General features: G+C 40.7%; 1 protein-coding gene across 1 annotated transcript; it reads left to right on the plus strand.

Annotated features, from left to right (window-relative positions):
- Nucleotides 1-125: 125 nt before the first annotated feature.
- On the plus strand, nt 126-9,513 carry LOC123243705 (asialoglycoprotein receptor 1-like). Its single transcript, XM_044671752.1, has 9 exons — nt 126-237; nt 372-462; nt 6,421-6,537; nt 7,167-7,262; nt 7,339-7,410; nt 7,577-7,663; nt 7,780-7,934; nt 8,445-8,551; nt 9,136-9,513. Exons 2-9 carry the CDS (start codon nt 396-398, stop codon nt 9,290-9,292), a joined length of 858 nt encoding a protein of 285 aa, XP_044527687.1. The 5' UTR covers nt 126-237; nt 372-395; the 3' UTR covers nt 9,293-9,513.
- The last annotated feature ends 1,943 nt before the right edge of the window (nt 9,514-11,456 follow it).

The raw sequence follows: 11,456 nt of genomic DNA on the forward strand, positions 1-11,456 counted from the left end.
ATCCAGTTCGATTCTTGTTTCTGTTTATCATCCAAAGTCCATGAGGCCAATGATGCTGAGAGAGGGACAGTGGAATATTGGATATTCTTTAGGACTCTGGCCCCTTAGGGATACCCTCCCCCCACCTCTACTCTCTTCACATAGACCTCTGCTTATATTCACCCCCTAATTATCTCCCCACTCCTGGGGCCTGGGCTTGCCCCCAAGGGACCCAGGTGCCCAAGACCCCAAATCCTGGTAGGTTACAACACAGGGGAGGTGTGGGTAAAGTGTCTTGGGGTACAGGGAGAGGTGGGCTGGGCAGAATCGGGCATGGGTAATGGATTTGGAGAGTGGGGAAGGCTGAGTCCTCCCTCTGTCCCTCACCCCAGAGGAATCCAGATTGGGGGACAAACATGGCAAAGGATTATCAAGACCTTCAGCACCTGGAGAGTGAAGACAATGGCCATCAGTTCAGTAAAGGTGACAACAGGCTTGGGGCTGGGACTGAGGTTGGGGGAGGAGAAGAGAGGGGAATAAGGGCACTTAAAAACAGGGTCTCCCAAAATATCCCTTGCTCACTTTTCTGTTCATCTGTACTTTTGTCTTTGCCTCATTCTATGTCTCTGTCCTTGTTTCTCTCACTTCTTTCAATTATGTTTATATAGAGAGAGTCTACTTTTATTTATCTTTTATTAAGATCTTATATACTATTGTGCCAAGTTTTTTGCTTAGGAGAAATCTATGTCCAGCCCAAACCCCATGCCCCCTATCCAAACTGGAAGCAAAGTCCTATACACACAAGAAGATAAGGCTTAAGAGGATGTGGCTGAGTCACCACTTAGGAAGGAACCAGATATCCTGTCCCATCTTCATGCCTTTCACTGAATCCTTCATCTCCCATGTGTGAAGAACTTAATACGGGGGCAAGAGTCATGGGTTAGGGAAACTGTGCTGTTGATACAGCCCTGTTTCTATATAGGCCAGTTCATTTACTCTCTTTGAGTCTCAGTTTCTTCACCTTTTTAATTAGATGTTTGTACTACAGGTCCCTTCAGGCTCTAATAATCTAAGGTCTTATGATGACAGAAAGTTTTCATTCTCAGTAACTCCTGGGCTGCTGGGGAGACAAGATACGGAGGTACACAGAAGCCCCACAGTGTGGACAGAGAATTGGATTCAAATTTGAGCTTTTATCTTAGGCAAATCATTTAACCTCATGTAGCTTTAGTTTCCTAAAGTGTGAAATAACAGGGTTGGCCATGATCTCTGAGGTCTTTTCCCACCCTGACATTCTATAAAGCTTGCAAATGAGAGACAATTCAAATCCTGGCCCTATCATTTAGAACCAGTATGAATTGATAAATCACTATCTCTGAATGCCTCAGTTTCCTTCTTTATAAAATAAGAGTGTTAAGACTACTGGGTTGTTTTTTCTAGTTCTAAAGCTGCTATCACTTTGTCAGTTTCTGTCAATCCCCCAAAGTGTGAAGGTTTATAGTATCAGATCCTTTATATTTTTTTGTGATTTAAAAAACTCCAACTATATGTCTAATTGTGAGCCCAGATTCTAATAAATTACTCTCTTGGGGAGGGAAATCAGCCATGATGCAGCAATCCAAGAGTAGAGAAGTGATTGGAACAAACATTTGGACCAGGACCAGGGCCAGGTGTCCAATGTTCATTGGCTCAGGGCAAATCTTCCATTTTAGCTCTGACCTGAGTTGAAAGCCTGAGAAGTTGCTGGTAGCAGCATGACAAGGAAAAGGAATCATGAAATCTAAGCCTGATATCTCTGAATCATGTCAGTCTCCAGGGGAGTCCAGAGATCAGAACTGTAGAATCTAAGCCTGGGAAGGGACCCCAGAGGCCACATGTTCCAACCTAGAACAATTTTTGTTCTTGTGGCAAGTGGCATGGAAGAGCCTTAATTCAGTTGGGGAAGGGAAACAATGGAGATATATAGGGTACTGCAAAACAGCTGCGGGGAGGCCTCTGTGGTGGGTGACAGAGTACAGGGTGAGACAGGACCAGGAAAGAACCCACCAGGATTTTGGCCACCATAATCTGGTAGCTTCCTATTTTAATTAAATATTCTTGCCAACTTGGTGCTAAATTCAGGTGTCTCTGTGTTTTAAAATAACACTGAATATACTACCAGTGCCCTCTATATTTCACCTAGGACAAAACCCCATTTACCCCATACCCAAACAAAAATCTGTAATTCTGTACAAATGATTCTCTGGATTGCCTAAAACTCTCTAGAGAGGGGTAACTGCCTGTCTCCCAAAGCAGCCCATCCCATTTTTCTATAGCTCTTACTTGTTAGGAAATTTTTCCTTACATCAAGTCTAAGACTTTCTCTCTATAGCTTCTACCTATCTCTTAACCCTGCCCTCCTAGGGCCAAGAAGAACAAATATTAAGAAGAAGGGAGTACAACTAGTTATCACAGTCGATAGAGCATAGAACCTGGTATCCAAACAACCTGAGCTTAAATCTGGCTTCAGACACTTAACTATGTGACCCTGGACAAGTCACACTAATAATAGCACCTATCTCCCAGAGTTATTTCGAGGATCAAACGAGATAATATTTAAATTACTTAGCTAAATGTAAAGAGATAATATAAATGCTATTAATTTTCTGGATGACAGGCCTTCAACTGTTTGAACACAGCTTTTATGTTCTCCAAAAAAAATTCTCCAGGCTAAACATCTCTTTCAGCTGGTCCATATAAGGCATGAACTTTACTGTCCTGGTTACCTTTCTCTGGATGTTCTCCAACTTATCAATATTCTTAAAATGTGGCACCTAATACCCTAGGTATGATCTGATTAGGCTCATAGAGTACAGAAGCACCAGCCTCTCTTGGCAACCTAGATCCATGGATCTATCAGTATGCTAAAATTCCCAAATTTTTTCAAGATGAATTGTTGTCTACCCATATCTTCCTTATCTTGTATTTATAAAGCTGATTTTTCTGAATCCAAGGATGAAACTTTATATGGATGTCACCTATGGAGGCTCATCTCATAGAGCATGCATGAGGATAGCCTTGTAGGAACATCTTTTATGAACTGACCCCACACTCTGATCATTCCTGTAAAGTGTATTTTTATTACAATTTATTTCACCAAATTTGGCTCAAAATTCTAACCTGTTGAATTCTTTTTTTGGATCTTAATTCTCTCATTCAATATGTTAATTACCCTTCATTAACATTAGCACTTGAAGATACATTAGAGGTCATTAGTCCAGTCCCCTATTTTACAGAAGATGAACTGAGTCCCAGAGAGGTAATATAGATAATAAATGGCAGAACTTTTCATTATGCAAAAGCATGCCATCTATTTATTCAACTAATTAATAGATAATAGCAAACAGCACTGGGTAAGCACAAATTCCTGGGGCACTACCATGTTTACTGTTCTTTCCTGACCTTCCAAGTTGATAGTGAACTATTACTAACTTCTCTTTGGACACAGCCAATCAACTAATTATGAATACACTAAATTGTACTGTGGTCTAGCCCATATCTCCCATCTTGAATAGAATGAGATACTTTGTCAAATGCTCCACTGAAATCTTGGTTAATTATGTGATAAATCTATCATGACTTGTTCTTGAAGAAGTTACATAGATTCTTTGTGGTTATTGCTTGCTTTTCACTAAAACCAAACTTTTGCCAATATGTCCTAGCCTTTTGCTAAGGATTCATGTAAGCTCATTGACCAAAAGTTTTTACACTTCTCTCTTCTTACTTTTGAAAATCCAGACAAATGCATCTTGTATTCTTACATGGCAGTGGCTCTTCTACTGACAGTGACTCAGTAATCAGAACTGCTGGTTCTTATAGAACCCTGGGATGTAGTTCATCTGTCACAAGCAACTTGAATTCAGCCAAGGGCAACTAGGTGCTTTCATACAATTTTTTTTATTTATGGTGGTTTAATAGGGAACCATTTTCATTCTGTCCTTTCTAAGTCAAAGACAATTCTTCTAGGCAAGGAAAGCAATAATAAAGTAATAAATAAGCACTTCCAGTGTTCTTAGTCCCTTTACTCCATCTACGTGGAGCAGCCATGCTTTTGGGATTCCTTTTTTATAAGTATTGGTTCCAAGGCAGAAGAGTGATAAGGGCTAGGCAATGGGAGTTAAATGACTTGCCCAGGGTCACACAGCTAGAAAGTGTCTGGGGTCACATTTGAACCTAGGACCTCCCATCTCCAGACCTGGCTTTCCATCCACTGAGTCTACCCAGTTGTGCCCTTTTGGGATTCTTAAAAAGGTAGGATAAAACTGGATTTGGAGTCTTATCCAAATCCCTCTTCAGATACTAACTGTAAAGGTCTTCTTATCATTAACTATTATTATCATTTTAACCACCACAAGCCATGATTCTGTCCCTCCTTTGTTCCTTTTTTATTTCCTATTCTGGTTTCTATTCCTATTCTATTTCTTTTTTTACCTAATGTAGTTTAAAAAAAAACATTACCCCAAGGGGAAGCTAGGTGGTTCAGTGGATTGAGAAGTGGGGCCAAGAGGTCCTGGGTTCAAATATGACCTTAGAAACTTCCTAACTATATGACCCTGGGCAAGTCATTTAATTCCCTTTGCCAAACCCTTCTGCCTTGGAATCAATACACACGATTGATTCTATGATAGAAGTTAAGGTTTTTCTTCTTTTTTTAAAAGTATTTCCCCTTTCTGTTTTCTAGAGTGTTTTTTTTTCTTTTGCCAACCAAGGCTCATTCTGAGCATTTTTTTAAATTTCAGTTTTTCAATCTGATCTTTGAAGCTCCTGATTGGACTCTGCTGTCCTTTTTATTTTCTCTATGTTCCCTTTGTTAATGATTCCCCTGTGTATTCCCACTGGTCTCTTTAGACAAGCCCTTTTCTTCCTCATCAGAATTGTTTTTTTGTGTATGTCTTCAGAATTTTATTCTTGAGAGCTTCCTCTGGAGCTGACTTCTGCTGAATTTTAACATGGAATCATACTTACACTCAATTCAATTCCTGTCTGTCATTTCTCTGAACACTGAAATTTGCTGTCTTCAAATCTTAGCTGCATGTCAGACAATGTTTGACTTGACTTTCCTTTGCTATCACAAACTTTGAGTTGGAGTAAACACTTCCTCCAAGGGTTCCCTTTCATTTCTACTTCAGCAAACAGTTTAACACGTTGTTGGGAAGATGCAATTTCACCATCAAGGGCAGAGCCCATATACTGCCATCTGGCTAAAGGATTTGCTTCAGGCAACCAACTAGGTCAGAGAAGATGGGTCAAGGTTGAAAGGCAGAGACGGAGAAGGACAGAGAGAAAGATAGAAAGAGAGACACCGAGAGAGACAGAGGGAGAGAGAGACAGGAAAAGAGAGAATGAAGAAGAAGCTTCCAGGAACTTGGTCCACTAATAACTAACTATATCCAGGAGGGTGCTGTCAGTTGGAAAGCTGGAAAGGATAAAGACCAGAGAAGGAAATCTTTGGAGGACAAAATCTTTCTAAATGGGGAAGCGGGAAAGGACTTATGAAAGTCCATGACGAGAGGTAATGATAAGTTAATCATAAAACAGAAGGCTAGGAGAAAGATTGATATAGGAGCAACAAGCAAGCATAGAAAAGGAATTGCTGGACACAGATCCAGAGCTAAGAGTTGGGGGTCCACTTTTTACAAGAGTCTGAGATACCTAACAGTCAGACTAAATACGCCTCTGTAAGAAACGTAGAATTGATCTAACTTCCATCCTGGATAGGTTTGAAATAAAGCATGAAGGGAATGGGGTGAGCCAGGCAGGAGAGAGGAAATTAAGAACAAGGTCTAATTCCAAGACCTTTGCATGAAGGGCCCAATGAACAGAGGAGGCTGTTATAAACTTTATCATAATCTTCCCTAGTTATTTTTTACCCCTGTAGCGCTCACTATAAAAAACCTATAAAAGACTTTAAAAAAAAAGTGCATGTGTTGTTTTTCTAGAAAACAGGACAAGAGAAAGACCTGCTTCCTCTTTCAAAGGTGATAAGCTAGGTAGTGAATGTACCTCAGAGAGGAGAGCTGATGTCATTAGAAAATTAGTGGGATGGGAGAATGAAAAGAAGAGTGTTTCAGGAGACATTCCTATTCCTCCTGTACTGACTTCCCCTGTAGAATTTTAGGCCATGACATCATATCAATCTCTTGTTCAATTCAATCTAATTCATTAGGATCATAACATTATAAATTTAAAGGGAAAAGAGTTAGAAAGTGATGATTCTGAGTTTACCCACAAAATTATCAAACATTTTGTTCTCCTGAATCCTATTTTGTTTTCCCTTACTTTGGTTCCCAATCCAGATTCTTCCATATTACTGCTTTTCAGTCCCACAGGACTTTCCATTCCCCCACACTTCCAGTGCTCCTTGAACTGACTTCCTTTCTAACCTGTCCTCTCCCATTATAGGGTCCCCTTCACCCCAGTCCATCTTCCAGCGTCTCTGCCCTCCTAACCGTCTCCTTCTGATCTCCCTGGGAATCAGCTTCATATTGGTAGTGATCGTCTCTGTGTTGGGATCTAAAAGTGAGTGATGGAAGAAGTATCTGGGAGCTGGGAAACAGTTGGGAGTGAGTAGAAAGATTTGAGGGAAGCATGGTAGAAGCACCTGGATGGCTCAGTGGATTGAGAGCAAGACCTAGATACAGGATCTAGGTTCAAATCTGGCCTCAGACACTTCCTAGCTCTGTGATCCTGGGAAAGTCACTTAACCCCCATTGCCTAGCCCTTACTGCTCTTCTGTCTTGGAATCAATATTGAGTATTGGTTCCAAGATGGAAAGTAAGTGTTCAAGAAACAAACAAACAAGAGAGAAGCATGGGATATCCCAAGAGAATGAAAGAATGGCAACCAAAATAGGGCTTGGATTTTCAGTCATGGTCAATTGTACATTTGTATTGCTTGATTATCCTTGTTATAAGGGAAAGCTTTTATTTGATGGTGGGAGGGGGAAGTTATTGGGGAGGAATTAAAGGGTAAGTAGAATGAAGAAAAAAAATTTAAAACTTCAAAGTAGGAATTGGGGATGGGACAGACGGGATAGCACAAAAGGGAAGGAGATAGAAGAATGTCTGGAAAAGGTCTGTAGTATAGAGGCAGGGAGGCACCTGACATCTGTTTTGCCTCCTTAATCCTAAACATCACCTCCTTAACAGATACTCAGCTTCAGGGAGATCTACAGACATTGAAAGAAACTTTCACCAACTTTTCAGAGAAGATGAAATCAGAGATCCAAGCATCAAATAGCCAGGGTAAGGATGGATTAGAAGCTCTCGTACCGGATATTAGTTCCATGTCCTCAGACCCTGAAATTCATATCCCCAACAGGAAATCGTATGAATGAAAAGGTGAAATCTCTGGAGGCCAAGCTACAGAAGCATCAAAAGGACAGGGATGAAGGTTAGAGAAAGGCAGGGGAGGACTGCAAAAAAAGGAGAAAGAGGAGTGCCTTTTAGCTCAAATATTGGGATCCTCATTGTGGGTAGGAATCATTCATTCCTAGTTGTCCCAGAGATAGAAAGTGGGACCACATATTCACTCACTCTCTATCTCTTGCACATCCTAGATATCTCAAATTTTTTCCTCCACGTACAACGTATTTCAGCAGATCTTCGGACTCTGAATTGTCAGATGGCAATACTTCAGAGCAATGGTAAGGAAGAGGACTTTATTGTCCTTTGAACCTGCCCCACTCCAGAGAGTTCCCATTTCCCCCCTATTCCCTGCATTGGCTGGGGCTCCTGTCCCCGGTTCTTCTCTTTTGCCCAGGTTCCAGCAGCAAGATCTGCTGCCCTCTTGGCTGGTTGGAGTTTGAGGAGAGCTGCTACTGGTTTTCTCGCACCGGAAAATCCTGGAATGAAGCTGAGAAATACTGTCAGCTGGAGAATTCACACTTGGTTGTCATAAACTCTTGGAATGAACAGGTGAGGTCTAGGGCTAGATGTCTCACATTCCCAGATTCAATTCATTTATTCCATTCTCCAGACATTTGTTGAATACCAACTATATGCCAGACATGGTACAGGGTACTGGAAATATAAAGAAACCCTTTGCTTCTCAAGGAGTTTGTATTCTAGGACAGTGAAGGGCAAACTTTTTAAAGAGGGGGCCAAAGGAAAGGAAATGCTCATCTGTCAGTCTGTTTCTAAGGCAACTCTTTCGAAGTTTCATTGTATTGTATCCTACTCATTATATTCGTCAGATTAGGGATAATGTCCTGTGGCTGGATAGAACATTTCAGGGGGCCACATCTGGCCCTCCGGCCATAGTTTGCCCATCACTGGTCTAGGGGATTACATTGCAGATATAACACGGATAAATAAATCCAATGGCATTTAAGTGAAGAAGACATGTAGGCATCAGGGAAGGGATGATGGACCTGGATAAATGCTCATTGCTGTAACCTAACCTCACTTCCACTACCTCCAACTCAGAATTTTGTTGCTCATCACACCTCACCTGCGTTTGCCTGGATAGGCCTCACGGATGCAGAGGGTTCCTGGAAATGGGTGGATGGGACAAGTTATGACTCTGCCATCAAGTGAGTATCTCCTCATTCCTTCTCTGACAGTGAAATGAAAGGATTGGAATGAGATAATCTCTGATGCCCATCTAGTTCTGTGTGTGTAAGTCCACCTATATACTCATCTCCATCCCTCTCCTATCAATTACTCTATCAAACTTGAATGCCTAACCTTTAGGCTCGTGGTCTCTATTTTCCCAAGGGAACAATTTCCTTTGCTCCTTCTTTCTCAACAACTTCCTCCTCCTTCTCCTCCTTCTTCTTCTCCCTTACCTTTCATCTTAGACTCAATACTGTGTATTGGTTCCAAGGCAGAAGAGCAATAAGGGCTAGGCAATGGGGATTAAGTGACTTGCCTTGGGTCACACAGCTAGAAAAACCAGATTTGAACTCGTGACCTCCTCTCTTTGGGTTTGGCTCTCAACCCACTGAGCCACCTAGCTGTCCCCTAAATCAACCCTTCTCTTTTCTTCCTGTATTATAATAAAATGAGGTAAATCTACTTTTGTCTCCAAAACTGGGTTACCCTTGGCTGAGAACCTCTCAAGGATCAATGGGGCTTAAAATCCTGTGGGACTTAAGGCTGTTTCCATCTCCTTTAGGAATTGGATGCCAACCCAGCCAGACAACTGGTATGGGCATGGCCTAGGAGGTGGTGAAGACTGTGCCCACTTGCATGCTGATGGGGGCTGGAATGATGATGTTTGCCAGCGGCCTTATCGCTGGGTTTGTGAGATGAAACTCAAAAAGGATGTCTAGGAGCCCTGCAGGAAAATATACTATTTCTATCCAGAAATCTCCCAGAAACCCAGAAAATGATACAGAATTCCTGAAATCTTCCAGAATCACCCTTAGAAGTGATTGTGCTTTAAGTAATTCAACGATATCAGGTTTCCTCAGAATTTTTCCAGCTCACCAGAGCCTCCTTGCAAGAGTTCATGTGTTTGAAGTCAAACAGGAATTAAAGTGAACTCCCCAAACTTCTTTTCTGTGTCTGATTGGGGAGCAAAGTGGGAAGAAGGGAGGGGAAGGGTGGGAAACAGAGTAAAATATCCCAAGGCTAGAATAAATATGAGAGACAAGAGGAAGAAGCAAAAGAAGCAATATTTCTCAGATAACAATCTGAAGCCCTGTAAAAGCAACCTAGATAATATAAATCATATTCATAATAATATGCTCATAAAATGCTGTCATAAAATGCTAGAGTTTATAGAGCCTTGTAGAGGAAACTGAACCTCAGAGAGGGTTTTCCAAGAATTTTCTAAGGTTTACAGCAAGTTAATGATGGAATTTTGAACCTAAGTCATCTGATTCTAAATCCATGCCCTTTTGCATTATATCACACTGCTTTATTATAGCATTATTCAGAAATTATAAGCACACATATCTTGTCCTGACTGCACTTTCTCTCATAGTTCCCAAACCCACTAGTTGCAGTGAGGGAGTTAGAACACCTCTTGCCCTAAGTTGCCACTTCCAGATCCTCCTTTACTCAACAACTTCTCCTACTTTAAGGTTCACCTACCCAAATTTATTAAAGCATTTAAAAATAATAATATGCTTAATAAAAAATTTAGAGGCATATGGATGTTCAAAGAGGACCAGCAATGATTCAGGACAACTCTGAGGGACTTATGAGAGAGTGCTATCCACATCTGGAGATACATTAGAGGTCATTAGTCCAGTCCCCTATTTTACAGAAGATGAACTGAGTCCCAGAGAGGTAATATAGATAATAAATGGCAGAACTTTTCATTATGCAAAAGCATGCCATCTATTTATTCAACTGTGGAAGTAGAAACACAGAAGAAAATGTGATTTAATCACTTGTTTATATGGGTATGTGATTTAGGGTTTTGATTTTAAAGGATTGCTCTTCTACAAAAATGAATAATATGGAAATGGATTTGAGTGATTATATATATGTATATATATGTATGTATATATAACTCAGTGGAATTGCTTGTCAACTTTAGGAGTGGGGAGGGAGAGAACATAAATCATGTAACCATGGAAAAGATTAAAAATAAAAGAATTACAAACTATTAACAATTTAAAAAAGAGGACCAGCATCTCTGGTGTAAGGATTTGCTAAGCCCTTTTCAGGGCTGCTCAATTCTCACCTGTGGCTCCAAAAACCTGTAGCATACATAACAGCCACACTCTGGCAAACCATCTCAGACAGGTTGAGAGTAACTACTAGGGCACAAACTCCTTGGGGCATTAGGGTGGTCTCTATTCTAAGCAAGTGATCATTTTCCCCTGAGGAAGAGGTGGAAGAGAATGATTTATTCTAAAGGTCACAAAGGCAGCTAAAGCAGGTGCTATGGAGCATCAGACATTGAAGATGCCAAGGTCATCCATTGCATTCTGGCCCATCACCAGATATTCTGATTTTTGTCATGCATCTGGATTTTGATGACTGGAAGAGAGAGTGAGGCCAACGAATTTGTGCAACTCTGCCTCACTTAAATCCAACTCACAAACAAGGATTGATTGATTTTCTTTGAAAATGAAGGGCAAACAATATCCAAGTTTATCACCCGATCTAGATTCGTTTGGCTGTTATTTGTTGACCCCTAAAACATTTTCCTTCATCCTCCATGAGTTCAGTGTCTGGCTCATAGCCTTTCCCTCATTCAAATCCCATGTACTAGGGGATTGCAACATATATTCATACATACATACATACATACATATATATATATATTTGTTATTGGGTTGCTTTTTCAATCATATTTGATTCTTTGTGAATCCATTTGAGGTTTTCTGGACAAAGATAATGGAGTGGTTTGCCATTCTCTTCTCCAGCTCATTTTAATTAATTTCTTTAAACCCTTATCTTCTATATAAATATCAGTTCTAAGATAGAAGAGCAGTAAGGGCTAGGCAGTTGAGGTTAAGTGACTTGCCCAGGGTCACA

The sequence above is a fragment of the Gracilinanus agilis genome, chromosome 4 (genome assembly GCF_016433145.1).
Source record: "Gracilinanus agilis isolate LMUSP501 chromosome 4, AgileGrace, whole genome shotgun sequence".
Lineage (NCBI taxonomy): Eukaryota > Metazoa > Chordata > Mammalia > Didelphimorphia > Didelphidae > Gracilinanus > Gracilinanus agilis.